Source organism: Triticum aestivum, chromosome 2B (assembly GCF_018294505.1).
Source record: "Triticum aestivum cultivar Chinese Spring chromosome 2B, IWGSC CS RefSeq v2.1, whole genome shotgun sequence".
Classification (NCBI taxonomy): Eukaryota; Viridiplantae; Streptophyta; class Magnoliopsida; order Poales; family Poaceae; genus Triticum; species Triticum aestivum.
Genome location: NC_057798.1, coordinates 33147492 through 33174136, shown reverse-complemented (window position 1 = coordinate 33174136; position 26645 = coordinate 33147492). Strand labels below are relative to the sequence as shown.

At 45.3% G+C, this 26645-nt stretch overlaps 1 protein-coding gene across 1 annotated transcript; it reads left to right on the top strand.

Moving 5' to 3' along the window:
• The first annotated feature begins 1047 nt into the window (after nucleotides 1-1047).
• On the top strand, nucleotides 1048-1876 carry LOC123043309 (transcription factor PCF1). The gene has a single exon (XM_044465729.1). It carries the CDS (start codon nucleotides 1052-1054, stop codon nucleotides 1535-1537), a length of 486 nt encoding a protein of 161 aa, XP_044321664.1. The 5' UTR covers nucleotides 1048-1051; the 3' UTR covers nucleotides 1538-1876.
• Nucleotides 1877-26645: the final 24769 nt, after the last annotated feature.

Sequence of the window (26645 nt, the reverse complement as noted above, 5' to 3'; positions counted from 1 at the left end):
ACATTTTGCTGTGTATACTATAAGCCATAATAAACTATATATTTATGTTACTTGAGCATATTACAACCACAAGAAGATTATAATCCATCACATGCGAGTCATTACAAGATTCTATGTCAGTATGAAACATCATATGAAATCTTACATGCACACCACAAGAGCAATATATGAGCAATTTCCTTTAGCAAGAGAAATATAATGCATTCAAAATAAAATCAAAGAATACTTATGAGACATTAAATACAATTAAGAGGCCATAAATATACGCGCAATTATAGGATGATATAAAAATTGACTAGAACCATTAGATGGATAATCATGAATTCGAATAAAAATCAGACTACTAAGGAAAGACCATCCCAATCTTAAACCATTTTTTGCAATTGATATAGATAATCTACTTAAATATAGGAGGTCATAATTACATGCTCCCTCCATTCACTATTACGAGATGTTCCAAATCTTTTTTGAATCAGATGTATATAGACGAGTTTAGTGCCTTTGTTCACTTATTTCAGCCCATATGCAGTCCAGATTGAAATATCCAAAACATCTTATAATTCAGAACGAGGAGTACATACAAAGACAACAAAAATAGTACTCCCTCCGTTCTGAAATATTTGTCTTTCTAGGCATTTCAAATGGGCACAACGTACGTATTATGTAGACTTATTTTAGAGTATAGATTCACTCATTTTGTCTCGTATGTAGTCACTTGTTAAAATCTCCAGAAAGACAAATATTTAGGAACGGAGGGAGTATCATTTTTTAGGTATAAATTTTGTTTTTCATTTTTTTGAGGGACATAAAGTTGTTTTTTATTTGATAAATAGAATTTGTTTTTGAGATTTATATCTAGGGAAGAGATTTAGTTTGAGATGGAAAATAGAAATGGAAAGAAGTGAAACGGCCCAACCCACCACCCCGAGGGCCGTCCATCCTATAAAACCACCCCGTAGCCCCACCACGGCCGCGCACCCCACCACCGCTCGCCGGCCCCACCATCCAGAACCCACCCACCCCCCACCCCCCACCCCACCCCCCAAATCCAATGATGTCCACCGCACCCTCCGAACTCGTCCTTTACAACCTCGTCACCGCCCAAACCCTAAACCCCAGCCCCTCCCCCGCCGCCGCCGCCGCCCCCCTCGCCGCCGACGGCTCCTCCGGCCCAGCCGCCGCCGCGCGCCGGGCGCGCCCGCGCCGGCCCTCGGACCGCCACGCCAAGGTCGCCGGCCGCGGCCGCCGGGTCCGCATCCCGGCCATGGTCGCCGCGCGCGTCTTCCAGCTCACCCGCGAGCTCGGCCACCGCACCGACGGCGAGACCATCGAGTGGCTGCTCCGCCAGGCCGAGCCCTCCATCATCGCCGCCACCGGCACCGGCGTCACCCCGCAGGAGGCGCCCCCCGCCGCCGTCCCCGTCGCCGGCGCCCCGTTCGTGCAGGTGCCCTACTACACCGCGCTCCTCATGCAGCCGCCCAGCGCCGACGAGCCGCCCCTCGCGTCCGCGCCGCCCGCCGGCGAGGAGAACAAGTAATTGGCACAGGGGAGGCTAGGGTTAGGGGCTTGTTAGTCTTAGAGTGTTGATGATGGGCCTATTGGGCTCTGTAGTATCAGTCTTCCCCTCCCGAATAATTGAATCTTATTGCCACGGCACGGGTTAGGCCTTTAGATGATTGGCGATTCGAGTGATCAGGGGAGGGAGGGGGATTCGGATCGTAGAATTATTAGTGGCTTAAGAAAAGGCAGATCTCTGTCAGTGTTTGTTGAGCTAGTGCTCTTGATGTTGGAAACAATGTCCAAGTTCTTGTGAATGGTTCGGTGCTCATTATCATTTAAATGGTGCTTAGCCTTTATGGCAATGTCCTATTTTCTACATGGTTTTTGTTGGTATTTGGCCTTCTGAACAATACCTGATCTGACTGCAGCAGAAGCTTGGCATAATACTTCCTTCATGCTTATTATCAGATCAATCTGTGATAGTCGAAATTGGAGATCAACCTGTGACAGATGAGATTGCTGTTGGTTGGATTGATCATTATAACTGTTTGCTTAATTGTGTCTGTTCTGAACTCATGCAAATAGTGAAGGAAAGCGTTTTTCTTCACACGAATCTGCATGCTGGTTTGTAGTCAGGTCATATGTTCCATGTGGTTGCGTACCGTTGCATTTGGAAGGCCAGGACAGTATGAATATACCCTGCATGCTTTGCCTATTTTTGGTTGCATGGAAGTCAGGTAAGGCATTTCTTTTTTTTTCCGGTAGTCAACAAACTTTTTGTAATACACTTTATGGTTAGCTCAAAGATCAGGTTTCTTTAGATACTTTAGAATATATATATCTACCACCATGAGTTTTGTCTTTCATTTGCTGATGTTTAAGCTATATTTTCTGTTTTAAGTTTTGTCATGATGAGAACTCAAAATAATGGTCATATTTATTTCTCTCTGAACGCATTTCTGATCAACAGCAATGTAGGAATGGACTCATTGTGCCCCTGAAGCCCAGTCAGTTTTGTGACCCAAATGCTTGGAAAAGATCATGCACTTCTACTAATATGGTTGTGAATCCAGGTGTGAATGTACTGCTATTTTATTTTTTTGGAAGTCCTTTTTGGCACGATGTTCTATGCCGTATTATCATGCTGCAGACCAAGAGTAGTATGATGTACCCCCTCTGTTTCAAAATATAAGCAAGGTCTATTATTTTTTTCAGAATCTGTTCTAAAATTGAAGTGTATTATTTTTTTTCCTATAAACTTAGTCCAACATAGAAAAGGTTGACGTCTCAAATAATTAATACGCCTTATACTCCCTCCGTAAAGAAATATAACGCTCTTATATTTCTTTACATAGGGAGTATTTTGGAACAGAGGGGAGTATTGTTACAATTTTACCCAGAAGTTATGAGTTTACCCAGAAACATATACATACCTATATTTGTACTGAATGTCATGGAATTGCATGTATCTGATATGAACAGAGTTGAAACTGAAAATCTCGCGTATTATTGCAAAGCAAGGACCTATTTAGAGCTGATACTATTTTTAGCCATGTCTGTAGTTAATTATACATGATCAGGAAAACTACTGTTTGGCCTCTAACAGAGGTGATATAGTCCCTTAGATCGTAACAGGGGGATCGTAACAGGGTACATACTGCCCAGAGGACAGCTTTATCAAACTAGCTTCTTTAGGGGAGGAGAGACTAAACTAGCAAAGTTGAGACAGAATATACAGGACTCAATCTCCATAGATTTTTTTTTCTCGAAATACACCAAAATGCGAATCCTTTTCCTGTTTTTTTTCATCGTTTTCCTAGTTGTAGTCCCTCGATGTAAAGCAGGATTATAAAGCGTATATAAAAAAACCAGCATACTTTTTCTGAAATTCGAATTGTTAATTGAATATCGTTTGTCACTGCTCCAAGATATTGCATATGATTGTTTTATGTCAGGAATGGCTCCATAACTAGCAATGACCATAATTAACCTAGCAAACTACAGAAAACACCTTGTGAAATTCAATTGGTTTGCCAATGCTCCATTTTGTAATGTTGCTTAAGAGGACGTTTTGTGTTATTTTGGAGAGCACTTGAGCTGTTTTAAACTTCCCTGGTTGTTTTCCTCAAATTCGACCGGCTCACCAATGCTCCATTTTGTAGTGTTGGATAATAGAATATTGTTGTTGTGTTATTCTGGACCACACTAGCTTTGTAAACTTTCTGGTTGTCGTATGATTTTTCCAAGAGATGTTGATAATCTCATTAGATTTATGATTATTTTGTTTAAAAAAAAAATTCTGTATGCAGTGTAATGTAGGAAAACATGGAATCCATCATTCAGAGCTTCACTTTCTTCCTTCTTGTAACATAATCTTGTACTGCAGTTGAATCAACAAGACTTACACCTGTAATGTCATGGAAAAACACTGTGCTTTTGGCATGTCTGGAGCATGACAGATGCTTTGCAGGGTTTGTTCATGTGACAATTGAGTTTTTTTAGATGAATACTATTGTTTTGATTGCACTTAACATATACTCCCTCTATCCCGGAAGTAATTCGGGACGGAGGGAGTATGTAATTTCTGAAAGCTAATATTTTCGCAGTTCTACTGTTTTGCTGATGCCTTTGTTCATTTTAAAGATTTTGTATTAGAAATGAGATACCTAATGTTCAGGCTCATGTGAACACCATTCTTTGGCTGACACATGCTGTGCCAATATATTTTCAGATAAACCCTTGAGATGCTGGTGATGAAAATCCGGTTGTGGAGATGATAGTGACGATGTTCTAGTCCTGCTCCTGCAAGAACAATCGCTGCTACTATACGATTTTAGGTTTACTAAGTCACCTGCCAAGCCAGCAGTTCGGCGATCGAGGCCTCTGTTTGCCTGTGAAGGTCGCAAGGAGGGGAGCTGCAGGTTTGTATAAGATACTTTCAGTATAATTGAATGAATGCAGTTGGTGTGTTCTGGCATTGAACTGAAAGTAGTTCTTATCAACCTCTAAGCCAAATATAGATATTATTACTGCTTGTTTTCCTGCACAATGGTACATTAGAATATAATAAGGGATTGAAGAGGCACCTGCATTGAACTGATTTTGTTTGATGAAATAATTCACTGAATCAAATGGCACATGTTTGTCCTCTGATTTTATTTTTCGTCCGTCCTATGCTTTCCTTTTTTACTTCTTAGAGATTTGTAGATACTTCGCACATCTTTTCATCAAGCAAGAGAATTTATGGCAGCCACGTGGTGGCTTTTTAGATTATGAAAGATGAAGAGGGAAAGTTACACCTAACAAGCGAACAAAAATCGGTACTAGAGCAGGAGCTAATAACATATCATGACTGCGTTGTTTCTGCTTTGGGTTTAATTCTTTTCTAAACTCATAGTGGGAACATTATCAGTACACATTTCCTCCTCCTCCTTTTCAGAACTTCTAATTAATATACTTGTAACTTTTACATTGTCTAACATGCTGTTGATCAATGGACGACCATGATTATATTCTTATCTTACTTCCTAGGAGGTAAGTTCCTTTTTATAAAGTTCACATTTTTCATCTAAATACTTTTGAACATGTAACTTACTGTGACGAAGATGAATTACTGCAGTAGGTGAACCATTTAGTAATTGATGAATAATTGTGTATAAGTAATGAAGGGCGGGCCTGGCGCGGTGGTAGAGTCTCTCCACTTGTGGCCTGGAGGTCCTGGGTTCGAACCAGCCAGCCACACCATTGCCCGTTGTCAGGCATGTGTGGTATTGTTTTCCATAACAACGATTCACTGCAGATCAAGAACAAGGGAGGATCGCTAGGTGGCCAAAACTAGAGACCGACTGGGGTATAACGACAGTTCGAGAGGGGGACGCGATCTCATTAAATCTGGGATGATCTGCCCTGGTCAATCAATCTGATCCTTTATGCAGTCACAAATCATATGTGGAAAGCAAAAAACAAATCAATGAAAGAGAAAGCAGCTGCTTCTCCTGTCTTGCCGCAGTGTCCTAGTACCTGCACCATCCAGTTGGTTTCGACTCATGTATCTCCGGCCATTATAACGCGAAGACTCAAATACCCTTTTCATGTTTTGCAGGGGGTGTATGGACACACCTCTCATTTCGGAACACTAATCTATTCTGACTTAAAGTTTTGCTGATATATTCATTAGAGATTTTGTATTTAGAAATGATGTAATTAATAAGTTGTAGTTTCTGTGTTACGCTGTCCCGTTGGTGACTGTTTCTCCATATTTTTTTTAGCATTGACAGAACTTCAGTAAACATGGGCGACCTATATGTTCAGGCTAATGTGGATGGCATTTGCGCCATCGTTTGGCTGATCTATGATGTGACGATATATTTTCAGAGGAATCCTTGAGATGCTGGTGATGAAGATCCGGTTGTGGAGCCGATAGTGATGATGTTCTGGTCCCACTGCTGGAAGAAAAGTTGCTCAAACTCTTAAGATTATAGGTTTATCAGGTCACCTGCCAAGCCAGCAGTTATCGAAGCCTGTTTCCCTGTGAAGGTCGGGTGTGGGGGAGCTGCAGGTTTGTATAAAGGTACTTTCGGTATAAGAGCATAACTGGAAGGAGTTTTTAACTTTTAAGCCAAATATAAGAGCATAACTGTTTGTTTTTTCATGCACAATGGTAGTTCCGAAGATACCGGATTGAAGGGGCACCTTCATTGAACTGATTTCATTTGATGAAATAACTCACTGAATCAACTATCACATGTCTGACCTCTGATTTCTTTTTCTTCAGTCATGTGCTTTCTGTTTAGAGATGTTTAGATACTCGGTTCATATTTTCGGTAAGAAGACGAGAGAATTTACCGAGTTCTGCCATGTTGAGGCTTTTGGCATTATGAAACATGAAGTGGGAAAGAGCACAATCAGAAGTGCACCTAACCAACACATAAAAAAATCTTGACATGAGCAGGAGCTAATAACATATCATGAGAACTTGCATCTGAGGTGAAATAAGATGCTTATTATTACAGAGATGAAACCCCAACAAACTTTATCAGCACACTCTTGTTTACATTGTCGATGGACGGCTAAGATAATATTCTTGTTTTTACTTCCTAAAATAGGTGGTAAGTCTTGTTAAAAAAGCTCACATTTTTCGGAAGCGGCTAAACGGTGCCCGAGCCCAGATGGACTCGAAATCATGTATGCACGTTCCCGTCTCCGCTCGCTAGTTTGGTGCTCACTCTACTGGTCGAGCTGTGGGTGTTCCGTTTGAGGGAGCGCGGCCACCAACAGCTTGGAGCAGCCGGATCCATCCGGTGCAGGTGGTGGCTGCTACCCCGGGACGAAATCATTCAAGAGAGCTTATGCACCCCGGTACTCTTATCCCTCTTATCCTGAGCGTCCATGCTCCTAGGGATCTGAGTCAGCCCGGTCCGTAAAATGCCATTGCCCGTTACTTTTCCAGGGGATTACAGGGTCAGGCACTGGTGGCCCGCAGCGAGGCCGCTAGAGGAACTGTTCATACTCAGGGCACTGTTTCCTCTGACCGCTGGGCACACCGGATAAGACCAAATGCATGCGGACGTTTTCACCTCTTTCCGGCGTACTCACATGCTATATGTACTATTTCAAACTGCACATATCCACGGCACAAAATCGTCTTTGACTTGTACTCTAATTTGTATGCGTCATGTACGAGGTCTGTGTTTTGTTTTGGGAGAGGATAGATGTGTGATCCATCGATGATGAGCCAGGCACATGTGTGATCCAAAGCCGCATCATGTACCAGGTCCATGTTTTATTTAGCGAGAGGAAGGAGCTTGTCGCCAACCTGCAAACAATGAACAGAAACGAACATAACCCACCCGTTTTGCAGAACCATTCGACTGGCATCCTCCCTCAGCTGAACCTTGCATGTGTAATCACCGCCAGTGCCGAACGACTCGCGGGGCCTTCCCGGGCACGATTACGCCCACGCCTTTGAACAGCATGTAGCGCTCGGACCTCGGCAGGCTGTCTCCGATCTGGCATCTAAGGCAGCCATCAAAATGAAGCTGCGACTGCGAGGAGAGAAGAGAAGATCAGGCGAAAAAATCAGATAAGCTTGAAACAGGAAGGATACGGTGTACATGTTGCAAAAGCGGGTCAGTACCAGATCTTGCGACGCCGCGGCCGGACGGATGCTATGGCGTTTCCCATCGGACGACTCGAGGAGGAGATTAGATATGGTGGCTTGGGAGGAAGAAGTGTTAGGGCATCTCCAGCCGCGTCCCCAACAGGCCCTCCCGGCCAGGCGATTTTGCCGCGCCGGCGTAAAAAAAAGGCACCAGTCGCGTCCCCAGAAGCCCGTTTTTCGCCGGCTCGGGCCAAAACTGATGTCGGCGGATCCAGACCGAACCCGACGCCCTAGGGGGCGCTTGGGGAGCCGGCACAAGCGAAAAAGGCGCGTGGGCCCGCCCTGGAAGCGACCCGAGGGCCTTTTCCCGCCGTTTCTTGACGCTTTTCCCTCGCGTCTCTCCCGCTCGCTCGCCTTCCTCCCGCCATTCTCTCCCTTTCTCCCGCCAAACCCCCTCCCGCTCGCCGCGAAGAAGCACGCCATGCCGCCGAAGAAGTACGCCATGCGGCGCGCGGCGGCAACCGCGACTGGCGCCGTGTCCCAGCCGAAGCAGAGGAAGCCGAGGGCGCCACCATCGAAGCCACCGGGCCTGTCGAACGTCGAGTGGAGGGTGGAAGTTCAGCGGCGCGAAGCAGTCACCGCCGACAGGCGGAACAGGGCCATAGCCAAGAAGGCCCGCGACAACGCAGCGCGCGCGGCGGCGTCTTCCTCATCGGTCGACCAGGCGGGGATGAATCCGCCCGTCGTTAGCCACGCCCAGTACGCGCCCTGGGGACAGCAAGGCGCCGGATCTCCATGGGGTTCATCGTCGCCCGGCTACGCCGACGGCGACGCGCACGGTGGGTTCAACCCAAACGTGACCTTCCCTCATGGTCATCCTGCTACGCGCACGCCCTCGCCCGCCTTCGTCGGCGTGCAGTACCGTCCATACGACTACTCGCCGCCCGCCGCCTACGCGTCCACACTGACGCCCCATCTCTACCGCGGACCGCTGCCCTTCTCGCACCTCGGCGACGCCGACGACACGGGAGCCGACATGGACGACATCATCGCGACAGGATCGACCGCGGCCGCCACGTCTCCCGGGTTCGCCACCCAAGACGAGGTAGTGGACCTCAGCGGCGACATGGAGGCTGAGCTCGGCTACGTCTACGGCGACGACGCGCAGGAACCCGAGGAGGAGGAGGACGAGGAGCCGGCTCCTGTTCCGACGAAGGGGCACCAGAAGAAGAAGAAGCGGGCGGCTAGGTCAGGCGAACCGCGCATCAAGTGGACGTCCAAGGAGGAGGAATGCCTCGCCGAAGCATGGAAAGTCGTCTGCCTTGACCCGACCACCGGCGCGAACCAGAGCTTGGACACGTACTGGGACCGCATCAAGGCCGAGTTCGACGAGCGGAAGCTTGTCGACCCCTACTTCAAAGGCGTCTACATGCAGCGCGGCTCCAAGGCGATAGCGAACCATTGGGGGCGTATCCAGTTGGCATGCAACAAATGGCATGGAATCGTCGAGGAGGTCGCGGCTCGCCCGAAGAGCGGCGCCAGCATTGAGGATCAGGTACGCATGTCGTTCGCCCGCATATCTTCGTCCCCTACGCCCGCCGCCCACCAACTGTTTGTCCCTCCGTGCAGCAGCTGCGTATGTTCGCCATGTATTGGGGCGACAACCAAGACGCCGACTTCAAGCACCTCCACGTCTACAAGCGCATTGACAAGTGCGAGAAGTGGGCGGAAGTCCGACGTGCCCTCGACAAGGGCAAGGAGACATACAAGCCAGACGTGACGACTCCGGGCGCGTCAAAGGGACGGCCGGACGGCCACAAATTGGCAAAGAAGGGGAAAAACGCCGACGCGGCAACCGCGCGAGTGCAGTAGTCCATCGAGCATTGCCTCGCCCACGCCCAGGCCCGGGCCGTCCTACGCGAAGAGAAGACCGAGGCGCGGTGGTCGTCGCTAATGAAGAACAACGCCATCAAGCTCGACCTGCTCCGGACGAACGTTGCCGCGAAGAAGAGGAACACCGACATGGCTTTTCTGATGAGCGGGGCGGACATGCTCCAGAGCAACGACGAAAAGCTCAAGGCGTGATACCTGGTGCAGCGCGGCCTCATCCTGAACAAGCTGCCGACGGCAACGCCGACGACGCCGACGACGCCCACGACCACACGGACGCCAAGCCCGAACGACGCCTCTACATCGCCGCCCAGCAGTGCCGAAGCCGCGCCGACGCAGCCCTGCACCGAAGCAACTCCGACACCGACGAGCCCGCGCACGCCGACTCCGCCAACGCCTGGAGCCGACCCCGCCGAGTGAATCGTTGCGCACGGCCGCGCTCTGTTTTTTGTAACGCCAGACTACGTCCGATCGCCGGATTTGCGGCGTCTTTTGAGAGCGTGAACGACCAAGTTTGAATTTCCCGCATCCTGAAACCGGCGCGTGGGGGCGTGACTGGGAGCTAGGTCGCCCTCAGAGGCCGAACTAGCACCGGCACGCTCCAGGCCGCTCTATATAGACGCCCTGAGGGGCCGAACGGCTGGAGATGCCCTTATGCGGCGTCAGAGTCACGGGTGTGCGTCCATATTCTGGTGGCAGAAAAGAACAAACGTACACAGAGCCTATGCTCGATTAGAACCCATACGCGACCCTACCAGACCAGCGACCGTAACACATTCTGCCACGGTAATCGGTTCAGAGCAGCAGGCCTAACTGCTGTGCCACGAGCCAAGAGCCAGGATAGGGTGACCCGGGTGCGTAAGCTCAAAAAATCCGCGGCCTACCCCGGGAGGTTACCATGTCTGCACCGGAGAATGTGCGCGGGATGAGGGGGTGGAGCTCCAGGTGCTGAGCAGCGGAGGACGATGATCTGTAGAGTGTAGACAGACATCGGATGAGCAAAAATGCCAAAATGGAGAGGGATGTTGAAACTGGGGAAGAAAGGGGATCTGCAAATGAAGTGTGGTGGGGAAGACGAAGTGCGGCGGCCCTAGTAAAAGGGACTGTAGGTTTATTTTTATTTTATATCAGCGTGAGCGATGTTAGATTTTTTTTTTTGAGGGGTGCGTGAGCGATGTTAGATGAAAGCCCAGGAAATTACTCTCCAGGACATGACTCGTCTTGCACCTGGTAGCAGGACTGCGCTCGTCTCGCGCCCGGCAGCAGGACCGGACTCGTCTCGCGTCCGGCTGTAGGACCAAGCTCGTCTCGCGCCCAGCAGCAGGACGGGCCGATGGAGGCCAGTTTTGGCCGGCCTATTAGGTGTCGGCGTTGGGGCAGCTCAGGGGTGCTAAAGGCGGGGCCTTTCCACTCATCTCTTTGGCTCGGGTAACGGTGGGTGGCGAGTGAGGTGGCGTCGAGGTCTTGGATGCCGGGGCAGCGGCCCTGGTGGTGGTGTCGCGGTGCTATTGGGCAAAGCCCGTGGCTTGGTGCTGCCCGATGACCATAGCCGTGTGGGCGGCATGGTCGCCGGGGTGTGGCGTTCGATGGCGGTGAGTATTGGCCGGGGTGAAAACCTGTTCTATCTACGGACGGACCGGCGGCGGCGAAGCTCGTTCCCTTTTGGAAGGCGTCGTCGCGGCCATCATTGCCCGTCGTGTTGCTCCAGGGGAAACTCTGACCCTCGGATCGGGCGGTGGCGGCGCTCCGGTGTCGTATCCTTCCTGAAGGCGCCGCCTTGGAGCCCACGGTTCGTCGTATGCAGCTTCATCTCTTCGCGGTGACATGTTCATGTTCGAGGACCCGACTGCTATTGTAGAGTTTGGGGTAGTGTTGTTGCGCTCAGCGTCTATGTATCTTTCCTTGGATGTGTGCGTGTGTTGTGGTGGCGTGTGTTTGTACCGGCTTGTTATTGGTCGTTGCTTTATATATAAAACTGGGCGAAAACCCTCTTCGATAATAAAGACCGTATAAAAAGAAAAAAACTGTCAAACTATTCGTGAAATTCAAATGGTTAATTGAATGTTTTTTGTCACAGCTCAAGATATTGCATACGTATGTTTTCTGTCAGGAATGGCTCCATAACTAGCAATGACTATATAAGAAACTAGCAAACTACAGAAAACATCTTGTGAAATTCGACTGGTTTGCAAATGCTCCCTTTTGTAATGTTGCTTAATAGAACATTTTGTTTTATTTTGGAGAACACTTTAGCTCTGTTTTAAACTTCCCTCTCGTTTTCCTGAAATTAGACGGCACTAGCTTTGTAATTCGATTGATTTGCCAGTGCTTCCCTTTCGCAATGTTAGGTTAATAGAACATTGTTGTGTTATTTTGGACAATTGATTGAAATAACTCACTGAATCAAATGGCACATGTCTGACCTCTGATACTTTGAGCATCTGTTCATTAAGCAAGAAATAAGGTAGATTTGCTAGTTCTGCCACATGAAGGCCTTTTGCATTACGAAAGATGAAGAGTGAAAGAGCCCAACCAAAAATAGGTCTAACCAACAGCTCAACACGCAAAAAATCATGAATAGAGCAGGAGCTTAAGGATGACAATTTTAACCATGGGTACGGGTACCCGCGGATAACGTACACACATGGGCAGGGTATGAGAACAATTTTGTGTCCGCGGGTAGTATCCATACCCTACCCGTTAAGTCATGGGTAGGGCACGGGTATTAGTCTTTTACACATGGATATACCCATACCCCACCCGTTTATACTTACATGTGAACCTTATCTGTGATTCACAAGTGTACCTATGTTAAAGTTGTATCGTGAGCTTGTGAACCTCTCGTGAGCTTGTGAACCTATGTTAAAGCTATCACTGGTTGTCAATTTGAATCGATAATTGACATGTACTGATCTATCTATTATCGAGTTGAGATCAATTTTTTTTAGTCAAATGTGATATGGATGAATGTAAAATTGCGAACAAATTGCATATTATTTGATCTACCTATTGGGTACCCAATGGGTATGGGTACCCGTCGGGTAGGGGGATTGCTCTACCCACCCCATACCTTAGCTAATGACATATCATGAGAACTTGCATCGAAGGTGAAATAAGATGCTCATGACAGAGATGAAACCATAGCCACCTTTATCTGTACACGATTCCTTTTTGTGCAAAATTCTTAATTAATATATTTTAATGTTTACATTTTCTAACATAACCTTGATAGATGGACAGCTGAGATTATATTCTTGACTTACTTTAAAAAGGTCACATTTTTCATCTCATTTACTTTTGAATGGAGTGATGAAGATGAAGTAGAGCAGTAGGTGAATCACTGAATAATCGATGAATAGTTTTGCATAATCAAATCATAAATTTATGACACCGTCTTATCCTCTTTTTCTGCCGAAATAAATAGCAAACAAGCAACCAGTCTATGTGGGCTTATGCTTTTCATGGAGACAGGACACACCAATCATTTAGGAAGAAGGCCACGACATTGGCCATCGTTAGGCATGTGAGGCATTGGGATCTTTTCCGTACCAAAGATGAGCACTTCTGCAGTTGTGCGATTCAAATTCCTGTGAGGTCAAAGTCCACAGTGTGATGGTTTTGTCGAGAGTGTTGCTTTTGTTCACAATTCAGGTTGCAGGAATCAAGAGAAGCGTGGGACAAGATAAGCGGGACTAATCAGCCCATCCCACCTAGATACTTTAGTGGGTTTCCGTTCGACAGCAAAAAAAATTAACCGGGTTGTCCCATCTGAACCCACCTTTACCCTTTACCCTGCTAGACAATGAAAACGCCCCACGCCGCCCGTTGTTCACCCGCCGCCACAGTCGATACGCCCAGGTCGCCGGCAGCCAGTAGTCCAGCCCCAACCTACAGTTGACATATATGAAGGAAACTATGATATGAGATGGGATTCCATGGTTTTGGTAGAATATGACAAACCTCGAGAGATTTGACCATGTTTGTAATGCTAAATATATTGAGCACTGGCATGCTTCAGTCCACCTTCACAAGTGGTGTCTGTTAGTAACTTAGTATAAAGAGATCTCAGGTGTCCATTAGTAGAGTCAGGTCTCAAGAAGAGGTTAGATGTATGTGGTTTCATTAGGCTAATTCCGGCATGATCTGTCGTCAGTGAGGAACTTCTTGATTATCCTCACCATTGGAGGATCTGGCGCATGCTTAACGACTGTTGTCAACTGAGTCAGGCCTGGCACACTCCATTTTGAATTTCAGCGGAGCAGCAAAAAATGATGGTGGTTACTAGCAAAACTAGCAAACGTTTATTTTGCCTCATGGCAGCGCTGCTGATGTAGTTTGTTTAAGGGAGTTCTTTCTACAAATTTGTAATCCTTTTCCTGGCTTATTTCATCGTTTTCCGAGTTGTAGTCCCATTTCAGTAGAATCCACAAGACATGACACTGAACTTCCATTTATTTTCTATTTGTGCTCGGCCATATATTTGTTGTATACATGATTACCACTTCTTATCATGGTTGCTGTTCGGCCATGTTTGCGAAAACCAAAAGATATGTTCATTTTTGTATCGTTGTGGCCTCCACTCATCTCCTTTCCCTACATTCCAAGTATCTTCTCTTAATGGGGTAACTATGATAAAGTGAACTACAGTGGTAGGTGAATCATCGGGTAATTGTGTATAATGTATCATAAATGTAAGGTAGGACCGATCTTGTTTTAAGTCCATGTACATAACACACACCAATGGACCGACCTTGTTGCTAACTGATTCACCACGCTGACACGCAGGACACCGTGGTAGAGGTTGACCATTAGGTAATTGTGCACGATGAACTCGTAAATATAAGGGAGGACTAGTCCTGTTTTCAGCCCATATACATAGCAATAGCAGTATAGCACACACCAATGGAGCAGCCAGTATGGGTGACTTGATAATTTTCATGCAGTTACCATGCTGAATCATCTAGGAACAAGGCCACATCATTGGCAGTCGTTGGGCATGCGAGGCATTAGGATCAGTTCGATAAGAATATGGAGAATACGAAGTATCCAGACTCGAGCGAGATCAAGCTTCGTAGAGTGATGGTCCAGTTTCTCATAAGGGTTATGTGCACATAGATGTGTGCAAATCCAGATTTCCCTTTAGTGCCCCACTGCCGGGTAGAGAAGCACATATCTCTAATTCTATACCCGCAGAAGCATCTGCAATGCTATATGCAATCAACACATCAGCGCTGATGGGATGCAACCTTGTCATCTTCAAAGTGTGCTCCATTGTCGGTCCTGACTCTAGAGTGAAGATTACAGTCTAGCACCATTTTATATTACTCCCTCCGTTCCTAATTATAAAATGTGTTAGATATTTTGAGGTGGACTAAATACGGACCGAACTGGATGCATGTGAATCTGAAAAAAGCTAAAACATCTTGTATTTAGGAATAGAGGAGTAGATCATCAGGAGGGCAACAAAGCCCCTACTGTTACATTATCAAAATGAAACCAAAGTTCACAGTTTTTCTCACAGTTTTCTCTTGGCAACGCACAACACAGCTCGCTGCAGCTCATTCCAGGAATTACATGATAACAGCCAGAGCACCAAAACACTACAAACCCAGCTTCCTCTCTGAAAGATCAGATGGCATCAATCCACCCCGCACTTGCCAAGACCTCGGTTGATGGCAGTACTAGGTACTCCAGCTTCGTTTGTCAGGAAATCAGATTATAGTCTAGCGCTAAGCCATTAGGAGCTACTCCACCCGTCCCATAATATAAGAATGTTTTTCAAGCTACCTCAGTCCGGAATTACTTATCGGAGAAATGGATGTATCTAGACATATTTTTGTTACAGATACATCCATTTTTATCAATTTTTGCGACAAGTAATTCCGGGCGGAGGGAGTATTAGCTGTATGTTACTTTTGATGTAGTAAAACTGAATGCATGTCTGAGGTCCTGTAATTATGCAGCGCACACTTCAGCTGCGCATGGATTCAAACTGAGGAATGATAATTGTGAGAGTTGGCTAGGCCGTTTACAATGAACACCATAATTGGCAATTTAGCCAGCGTATCATGGTAATGGAAGACAATGTGTTCTTTCAAAAAAGTACTCCCTCCGATCCGAAAAAAGTGTAGCGACAGATATTTTTGCAAACAAGCCCTTGAGCCTCTTCACTCTCTGCTAGGCCATTCTCTCTGCCCTCTCTGCGAACCTCTATGCTCGAGCTCATTTCTCTCACCGCTATCTCTCTTCTCCCTCTCTGCTCGCCGCATCGCCGCGCTCCCCTCCCCTCGAAGCCGCGCTCCGCTCTTCTCCACCTTCCCTCGCCTCGCCTCTACCTTTTCATCACAGAAGCCGACGAATCGCCGGTGAGAGCCTCGATAAACACATACAAATAGCAGAACTAATTCACCAGGATTCAACCTCCAAGTCACTCTAGTTATCCTAAATATTACAATTCTTACATGTTCATGTTATGTTTTCACATTCCCTTTCACGGTATGTTCCAAGTCTTGCTTAGAGCATGTGTATCACACTAGCTGTCTTATAATCAAGTAGCTCTCGCGTATCAATGTCAGAATAACCTACCCGTATTCTTTTTTGTGCATTTATCATGTGCCAATTTTCACATTGCGTAGGAAGCACACTAGTTTACAATGGTGATTAATGCTGAACTTCTTCTACCGAAGTACCTTTTGCACCTTTGAGGAGTAATCTGTAATCCTTCTGAATTTATCATCTCACAGTAAACATTAGAACTTACATATTTGCTAACTGCAAATACATTATGACCTTTTTTTATCTCATTATAGCTGACTATCTTTTATTTTCGCACATAACTATTTGCAGTTTTAAAAAAATACTCTATGACAAGAAATTCCTATAGGTTCAGGTAATTTATTTCACTATTTCATATCTTACAAAGATAGGGCGTCACCCTTCATGAGCTATTCTCCCCACTGGTTAATACTCCCTCCGTTCCATATTAAGTTGTTAGCTCATAACTCAAGTTATTGATCTAGGAATAGTATATGCAGGACTTCATACATGCCAATGAATAATCAACACCTAGTACTTCCATATTGTAAAGAGCGACAACCAACTAAATGTTGAAGGTTCAAATTAATGGACCAAGAAATGATGCAAGCCACAAAGACCAATTAAACCATGAAGTTGTCCATTTTTTGACCGGCAAGGAAATTGTGCAAGAAAATAAGAGGATAGAATGAAGCCTTATCCTCTATTTTTCTATGGAATTTTTATGTTTTCCTTTGTTAACATGGTTGCTTGTTTTCTGCTTGTAGACCCTATGTTTTTCATCTTCCCGACTCACCCTCAAAGCCATATTTATCCAAGCATATGATTTTACATCTTTTGTTGTCTTCAATATTGCACAAGTCGAAAGGAAGTGGAAGACCAGAGAACAATAGGCATGAGATCGGGGAGAAGGGGAACAAATTTCAGCCCCTATTTCTAGAGGAAAGAGTTTTGCTGTCCTCCATGTTCCCATGACCACCGCTCTCGTCCCTGTTTTCTTCCTCTTGCCGACTGACTTCCACCACTTTATCATCTGAAACATCCTATGCAGTTTTTACTTTCCACCTTCTCCTGTCAAAATATTTGGGTAAGCCAGTGGCAAGAGGAAGGCGTACCTAAGATCGATAGGAATAGGAGGCATCGGGAAAACATAAAGCAAATCTCTACCTCCGATACTGGAGGAGAAATCAAGCTCCAGACTTTCCTCCATGATCATATTCCCAATGCTCTTAGAGACTCTCTCTTCCTCTTCCCGGCTCACTCTTGAGCCCTTGAACTACATACCTTTAACAATAGAAAGCGCATACTATTGAACAAGGATGTAGTATTCTTAAGTGTATATATATAGCCTCTACTGCATTGCTCTATGTTGCACAAATACCTTGTGAGTAAAGAAACTAAATCGATGCGTCTACTACATGGTACACCATAAAGAATAGGAGTCAATGATAGTGTGGACACATAACAGTCAATGTAAAATAGTCCAACTATGGGTGGTGCATTTATAATAAGGGTAAGGAAAGGGAACCACTCCCTCGGATTATTCGTAGAAGTGAGTAGGGAGAGTGGAGAACATGACACATCACATATCCACAGAAAATTTATACAATCATCGCACTTGATGACTCGGTTGACGAGGAACCTTCAGGCTCATGATTTTTAAGTCTAACCGTAAACAAGCATAGTTAAGTGATATTATTATGTTCCTATTGAACATAACTAAGCAAAGCATGTACCATGTATGTTTACTCTAGGTAATAAGAGTTCCAACAAGAAATGAAAACTTGACAAGAAAACTATTACACTTTATGTTACAGAAGAATAAACATGAACTTGAATCCACAATATTCATCCTAAAGTTTTGTGTACATACAAGTTGAGGATGAACATTTTGATTTGACTTGTGCATCTGCTGAAGCACCCACTATTGCCAGGATATGCTTAATTTGAAATTATGAATCACACATATTATTGCAAAGCAAATACCTATATATAGTTTTATACTATTCTTAGTCGCATCTGAAGTTAATTATATACGATCATAGTGGTTTTTTGGATAAAGAAGATTAGCGATAAGATTATAGAAAATGTGTTTTTATCTGACTTCTAGGAAAACTAGTTTTATCTACTATTTTGTGAATAACAAGTTTACTTATAGAAAACTATGTTTGGTGAGCTCAGCTGCTGGTTGCGGACAACGGCAACATCTTCCATCTGGGGACTCGGCTTGAGCGCATGTCAGCAGCCGCTTTCCCTCGACGACTCGCCGCGCGCGGACGACGGCATCGACCACTTCTTCTTGACAACTCCGGCGTACATGCACGGCAGTGACTAATTCCCCTCACCAGCACGGCACGCGCACAATAGTGAACGCTTCCACTAGGCCCGCGTGGACGGCGACATCCGCTTCCATCGACGCACATGCCGACGGTAGAGAGCTGTTGCTCAAGGTCAATTTGCATGCACGCCGGCCATCCAAGCTCCTGATGACTGTAAAATCAGCGCTAATGGATTTGTTGCGAAATAAGTGGAACTGGAAAAAATCAGTTGCGGTGGGTTTGTACAATCGTGTTTTCTCAAAAATAACTATTAGTCGTTTTTCACGAAACACAGATTTCTGGTTTTGTGGAAACCAGATCCTGCTTATCCATGTTTTTGGTGGAAAGCCCAAACATGGTTTTAGTTTGTTAGGCGGTTATGCGAGTCTACGGAAAACTATTACTGCTAAAACTTTGTATCCAAACAAAGCCGTAAAGTTTACTGTTTGGTCCTAGCAGAGCTAATATAGTCCCTTAGATCGTAACGATGTGATCATAACATGGTACATACTGGCCAGAGGATAGTTTTGTACAAAAGCTTCTTTAGAGGAGGGAAAAGAGACTAAACTACTAAGGTTGAGACAGAATATATAGGAACCAATCTCCATAGATTGGTTTATCTCGACAAACACAAAATGTGTGTTGTTTGTATTAGAAGAACGGCAATAAGCAGTGGCAGAGCTAGCAAAAGATCTCAGCGGGGGCCAAACAAGAAATACACATATTTGGGGGGGCCAAATGGCTAAACTTTCCTTGATTTAACCCTTCAAAAAAATTCCTTCAGTGATTAGGCCAAGGCTGGGGGGGCAGTGGCCACCCCAGGACTGCATGTAGCTCCGCCACTGCCAATAAGGCACACAAATTTACAAGGGTGAACCTACAAAACCAAAAGGATGCAAACCGGGAGAGAGGGAGAGAGAGCCCCCCCTCATTCTTCTTCCTTGGCCTCCCCCTAGATGGAAGGAGGGTTCCCCCTCTGGTCCATGGCCTCCATGGTGGGAGAGCTCTTCTGTTTCGTGTTCCTATTTTCTGGCCCTTTACCGTTTCTTAAGTTCCTGGATATCTGCCCGATTGCGTTGAGATTTTAACACATTTTTTTTTCTGGATATAAGCTTCCTTGCGTCCAAAGTAGAGCCCCAACCAACTTACGGGGTGCCCACAAGGTACCAGTGCGCTCCAGGGTGGGGGGGGGGCGCCCTGGTGTCTTGTGTTGGTCGTGGGCCTCCGTTTGCGTTGATTCCACCTCCCAAAAATCATATATTCCAAAATAATTCTCCGTAAATTTTTATCGTGTTTGGACTTCGTTTGATATGGATATTCCGCGAAACAAAAAGCATGCAACAAACAGGAACTGGCACTGGGCACTGAATCAATATGGTCTCAAAAAATAGTATAAAATATTGTCAACGGTATATAAAAGTTGTATAATATTGGAATGGAACAATAAAAAATTATAGTTATGAAGGAGACGTATCAGCTATCGAGGAGGAGAGGACAAATTTGGCCCTCTTTATCTATACCAATGGAGACGGCACTGATAATGCCACAATTGCTGCTCGTAGGACTGATCCGGAGTGGTTTCTAGACTTTGGTTGTGTTTCTCAACATGTCCTAGGTGACTTCAGCTTTGAAGGTTGGTTTCATTCATGTGAAATTGAGTATTCTTAGACGAATATTAGTAATTTTTGAAAGCTAATATTTTTTCGGTTCTACTATTTTGGTGATAGGTTTGTTCATTAAAGATTTTGTATATAGAAATGAGATACCTAAATGTTCATGCTAACTAGAGGATATCCCGCGCGTTGCTGTGGGAATTGGTTGATAGAAATTTAGGTTGATAACATTAGAATCAAAATCAAAAATAGATATGACTTATTATATTTGATTATGTATAGTTGTAACAATATTTATTGAATACGAATACAATAATTAGATGAAAACTTTTTCCTATGCATGGTTGAATGATAGTGGTGGGTCTTTTCACATGCATGATTACATGTTGAGGTGGGTCTTATTTATCCCTCATAATCGTATGGTGAGGTAGCATGCTTGCATGTTAAGATAAATTAATTAATTGGGATGACCCTCTTATATATATATATATATATATGGAAAATCCATCCTACCACCCGGTGGTAGTTACACCATATGTCTCATATACTACCATGTAGTACTATATATACTACTTTATCATTTTAAATATATTCGTATATATGTGAGCACCATATGTGAGCACCACTCTTTGGCTGATTCATGCTGTGGCAATATATTTTCAGAGAAACCCTTGAGTTGTTGTTGATGAAGGTCCGGTTGTAGAAATGACAGTGACGACGTTCTAGTTCTGCTCCTGCAAGAACATCACTGCAACTATAATATTTTTGGTTTACCAAGTCACCTGCCAAGCCAGCAATTTGGCGATCAAAGCCTGTTTGCCCGTGAGGTGGCAAGGAGGGGAGCTGCAGGTTTCAATAAGATACTTTCAGTATAACTGAATGAATGCTGTTGTGTGTTCTGGCATCAAACTGAAAGTAGTTCTTATCAACTTTTAAGCCCAACAAGAGTATTACTGCTTGTTTTCCTGCACAATGGTACCTTAGAATATAATAGTGACTGAAGAGGCACCTGCATTGAACTGATTTCGTTTGATGAAATATATCACTGAATCAAATGACGCATTTCTGACCTCTGATCTTTTTCGACAGTCTTTTTGTCAAGCAATAGAATTTATCCAGGCCAGCAGTTTGTTGATAGTTGTAGGTTTGTATAAGATACTTTCGGTACAACTGAATGAATGTAGTAGTGTGCTCTGGCATCAAATTGGAAGATCTCGTCCATTCTTGAGCAAAACTATAGACTATTATTGCTTCTTTTCCTGCACAACGGCACTCCCTCTGTAAACTTGACATAAAAGGTCTTATAAATGTTTACAGAGGTAGTACTTTAGAAGACGGGGGATTGAGTTGGCACCTTGATTGAACTCATTTCATTGGTTGAAGAAGTCACTATGTCAAATGGCACATCTCTGACCTTCGATTTTTCTTCTTCAGTCATGCGCTTTCTTTTTAGATACTCCACACATATTTTCATTAAGCGGGAAAAGCAAGAGAATTTACTGAGTTCTGCAATGTGGAGGTTTTTTGGGTTACGAAAGATGAAGAGAGAAAGAGCCCAACAACACATAAAAATCGTGACGAGAGCAAAACTTGCATCCGAGGTGAAATAAGTGCTCATTACAGAGATGATGAAACCCCAGCCAACTTTATCAGCACACGTTTCCTTTTTTATGCAAAATTCCTTATTAATATGTTGTCAATGTTTATATTTTGTAACATAAAGCTTGTTCAGTGGACAGCCAAATTATATTCTTGTCTTACTTCCTACCCCTTCCGTTCCTAAATATAAGATGTTTTTGATATTTTGATGTGAACAGACCAAAATGGGTGGACATACACACTAAAACATGTCAAGATACATGTAAATCAGAAAAAGCTAAAACATCTTATATTTAGAAACGGAGGGAGTAGTAGGTAAGTCTCTTTTTACAAAGCTCAAATTTTTCATAATCAAGCCATAAATGTATAGATGGGTCCATCCTCTTTTTCCGCACACATATATAACAAACACTTGTCGAGCCAGCAACCATTCTATGTGGGTTGATGTTTGTCATGGAGATACCAGAGTAATTTAACAAGAAGGCCACTCCATTGGCTATTATTAGGCATGTGAGGTATTGGGATCTTTTCCGCAACAAAGAAATCCAACCGGACTGCTTTAGGATTCAAATTCCTTCGAGGTCAATCTTCATAGAGTGATGGTTGTGGGGAAACATCATACCCTAGCCCTAGGCGACGATTGCATGTTATATGGCCAGGTGTGCGACTCCCTGGTTTAGCGTATAGATGGTTTGCATTACAATCTTGGGGAGAAAGGGATAGACTATAGAGATATATTAGGTTACAGAGATAACAAAGAATTTAAACTAACTAGTCTATCTCCTGTTGGAGACTTGGAGTCCATGAGATCATCAGCCGAACCTTGTCACATATGCATTTGCGCCAATATGTCTCGTTCAACACCCTTTCTTAATCACAACTTTGTGAAGTTGAGATTACACTTAAATTCCTCAAAATTTCCTGTGGCAATGCTTTTGTAAACCCATCTACAAGATGATCAATGCACAAAACGAATTTCCAATTGCATGTTAGCAACTCTTTTTCTGACAAAATGGAAATCCATTTCAATATGTTTTGTCCTTGAATGAAATACCGGGTTAGCAGATAGATAGTTAGCACCAAGCTTATAACACCATAAACAAGGGGCTTGAGTGTGTTTCACACCAAGCTCTATTAACGTGGATTGAACCCAAATAATCTCTGATGTGGAATTTGCCAGTGCCTTGTACTCAGCTTCTGTACTTGACCATGACACAGTTGGCTTGTTTCTTTGCACACCATGATATCAAATTTGGTCCAAATAATACTGTAAATCCACCAGTGGAGCGTCTGTCCTCTAGACATCCATCCCAGTCAGAGTCAGAAAATGCACTAACAAGAGTAGATGAAGATTTGCTGAAAGTAATACCAAGATTCATAGTATCTTTCTCATATCTCACTATGCGTTTGGCAGCAGTCCAATGAGTTTTGGTGGGTGCATGAAGAAACTGACACTTGTTGACAGCAATAGAAATATCAGGTCTTGTTAAATTTCAGTACTGAAGTGTTCCTACTAAGCTTCTATATCTGGTATTATCTTCTTGACTCAAGGGTTCTCCTTCTAGATGTGACAATTTTTCTGTACTAGACAATGAAGTTGGTGATGATTTACATCCCTGCATCCGAACTCTTCTTACCAGATCAGTGGCATATTTCTCCTGGTAGAGATAATCACTATCTCCATGTTTCTTAACTCCAATCCTAGGAAAAAAATGCAAGTCTCCCATCAGGTAACTGTGCATACTAAGACACTTATTTTGGGACGGAGGTAGTACATAACACACACCAATGGAGCAGCCAGTGTAGGTACCCTACATTTTCCATGCATTCACCATTGTCCTGCGTGTCCACACCACTAGAGAAGCGGTGCCTTGAACTGCGCCTCCAGGCATCCCGCTACTATCACATTTGTATGGAGTCACTGTACATAGTTTCATACAAATGTTAAGTTTTGGTTTTCTTCCTTTGACATATTTTTTACTGCAGTGGAATCGACAAGAGTTGGCATGTAATTTTAGAGAAATGCTGTGCGTGTGGCACTTCAGGAGCATGGTGTTCTTGACAGAGTTCGTTCATATGATAATTGAGCATTTTTTTTATCAGTACTAAGTGTTTTATTTACGTCACAGATATGTACTTTCTGAAAGTTAATCTTTCCTACCTTTATTCACTGAAGATTGCCAAAGTATCCAGTGAAAACTTCAGTCCTAGGCCACTGGATCAGTAAGAAACAACACATATAAAAGATGCATGGGATCGCCACCAGCCACTTAATTGTCATTTTTCAGATGCATCTTATTTCACCTCATATTTAGAAATGATGTACTCCCTCCGTTCCAAATTACTCGTCATGGAACGGTGGGTGACCCGAGTTATGCAACTCGTCACCTGCGGTCGGATAGCGGTTAACATTAACGGTGAGATCGTGTCTTACTTCCCCACCCTATGTGGGGTCCGCCAGGTGACCCGTTCTCCCCGTTTCTGTTCAACATGGTAGTCGATGTCCTCGCGGTCATCCTTGATAAGGCCAAATCTTGTGGCCATATCTGCGGCGTAGTCCCCCACCTGGTGGGAGGGGGAGGGGTCTCCCTCCTTCAATATGCGGACGATACCATAGTAATGGTGGAGGGTTCCGCGTCCGACATTGCCAACCTAAAGTTCCTCCTCCTATGTTTCCAACAGATGTCTGGGCTCACCATCAACTTTGATAAGAGCGAAGTGATGGTCCTTGGCTATCCTCCGGAGGAGGCTTTGTCCATTGCGGACCGGCTGAACTGCCGCCTGGGTTCCTTCCCCACGACTTACTTGGGGATACCCATTAGTGACTCCAGGCTCACCTTAGCTGACCTCCGCCCGACTGTTACTAGGATGCAGCACTGGGTTGAACTCTGGAGGGGGAGGTGGTCGTCGAAAGCAGCCAGGGTAATCCTCATCAACTCCTCGCTTGCTAGCCTTCTCTGGTTTCTCATGAGCTTCTACGGCCTCCATGAGACCCTCCACCAGGAGGTTGCCAAATACCACTCGAGGTTTTTTTGGGCTGGTGAGGGCGACAAGCAGAAGTATCATATGGTGAGCTGGCCAGACATTTGCAAACCCAAAGACTAGGGTGGCCTTGGGATCCTGTCATCTCGACGCATGAACATTGCTCTCCTGACCCGCTGGCTTTGGCGTATCGCCAATTGGGACGGAGGCCTCTAGCTTACCATCATCCGTAATAAGTACCTTAGGGGCCAACCTCTTGCCTTCTGCCAGCGTTCGGGTGGATCTCAGTTCTGGCAGTCCGTGATCCAGCTTCTACCCGTCCTCCGCATTGGCACGTTCATCTCGGTTGGCTCCCGATCCTCGACCCTGTTCTGGTTCGATCGTTGGTTAGGGGACTCCCCCCTGGCTGCGCGATTCTCAGAACTATTTGCTATTGCGGCTGACCCTCGGGTCTCTGTCGAGACGGCCCTTATTGACTTAGGGCGTCTCGCTTTCCGGCGCCCCTTCGGCCCCCACGAGGTGGCTGCTTGGGACTCCCTCCTCCAGGACATCGCCCTTATGCCGATGAACGTCGAGGAGGCCTCGAATTCCCTTTCCTGGCGCCTTGAGCCAGCTGGCCGCTTCTCCACGAAGTCCTTGTACGCCGTCATTGCTCCCTCGGCGGCCCCGGAGCCCTTTAACCTGATCTGGGACATCCACCTACCTCTGAAGATCAGGATTTTCTTGTGGCAATGGATCCATGGACATCTTCCCTCTGGGGTTGAAGTCCTCAAGCGTAACGGTCCGGGCGATGGGATGTGCCCCATTTGTGGCACAATCGAAGATGCTAACCACATCTTCTTCTCGTGCTCCATTGCCCAGTTCCCGTGGGCTTGCTTCGGCGAAACGGTCGGTGGACAGTGGTGCAACACCAACTTCCCCGACTTACTTGCGGAGCTCAACGCTTCCCCTCCTTGCTACCGCCATATTAGATGGCTGTGCGTTGGGGTCCTCGCCTGGACGCTTTGGAACATCCGCAATAAGCTTGTTATTCAGAAAGTGACTCTCCGACGTGCGACTGATGCAATCTTCAAATTGTGTGGCTACTTGCAGCTTTGGCGGCCACTTAGCCGCCCCCAGGACCGGGACGTCATCACCACCCTCCTCGCTGACCTCCGCTCGACGGCTCTCCGCGTGGTGCCCCTGCTGCCGCCCCCTCCCCCACAACCGGACTAGGCTGTCTGGTTGCTATGTGGAGTGTGTGTTTTGTGTTTAGGGCTTGTTGTGATGTGCCCTCATCATTAACCCTTATGACTTCTATGTGTTCTTGTGGACCTCCGTGTGCGTGTGTTTGTGTGTTTTGTTGAACCTTGTTGGATGCTTGACTTGGGTGGTATGCTTTATAATATAAAGCGGGGCGAAACTAATAAGCTGTAGTTTCCGTGTTCTACTATCCTGTTGGTGACTGTTTTCTCAAGTTATTATTATTTTGAGGTATTTCAGAACTTAAGCAAACATACCTAAATATTGATGTTAATGTGAACGCCAATCTTTTGCTGATTCATGTTGTGGCAATATATTTTCAGAGAAGCCCTTCAGATGTTGGTGATGGAAGATCTGGTTGTGGAGATGATGGTGATTACATTCTAGTTCTGCTCTTGCAAGAATATCGCTGCAGTTCTAAGATTTTTGGTTAACCAGGGTGCCTGCCAAGCCAGCAGTTCGGTGGTTTATCAATTCGCCTGCTAAGCCGTCAGTTTGGCTATCGAAGCCTGTTTGCCTGTGATGGTCGGCAGGATGGGGGCTGCAGGTTTGTCTAACATAGTTCCAGTATAACTGAGTGAGGGCAGTTTCTAACATCATTTTTTGGATACAGAGGAATTTTCATTGAACTGTTTCCATTTGATGAATTCTGAATCAAATAACACATGTCCGACCTCTGAATTCTTTTTCTTCAAGCCCGCGAATTCCGAGAGAGTAATAGCATCTTTTCATAAAGCAGGAGACTAGTGCAGAACCGGGCTTTAGTGCCGGTTCGTGACGGCCTTTAGTGCCGGTTGGCGAACCGGCACTAAAGAGTGGGGACTAAAGCCCCCCCCCCTAGTACCGGTTCGTCACGAACCGGCGCTA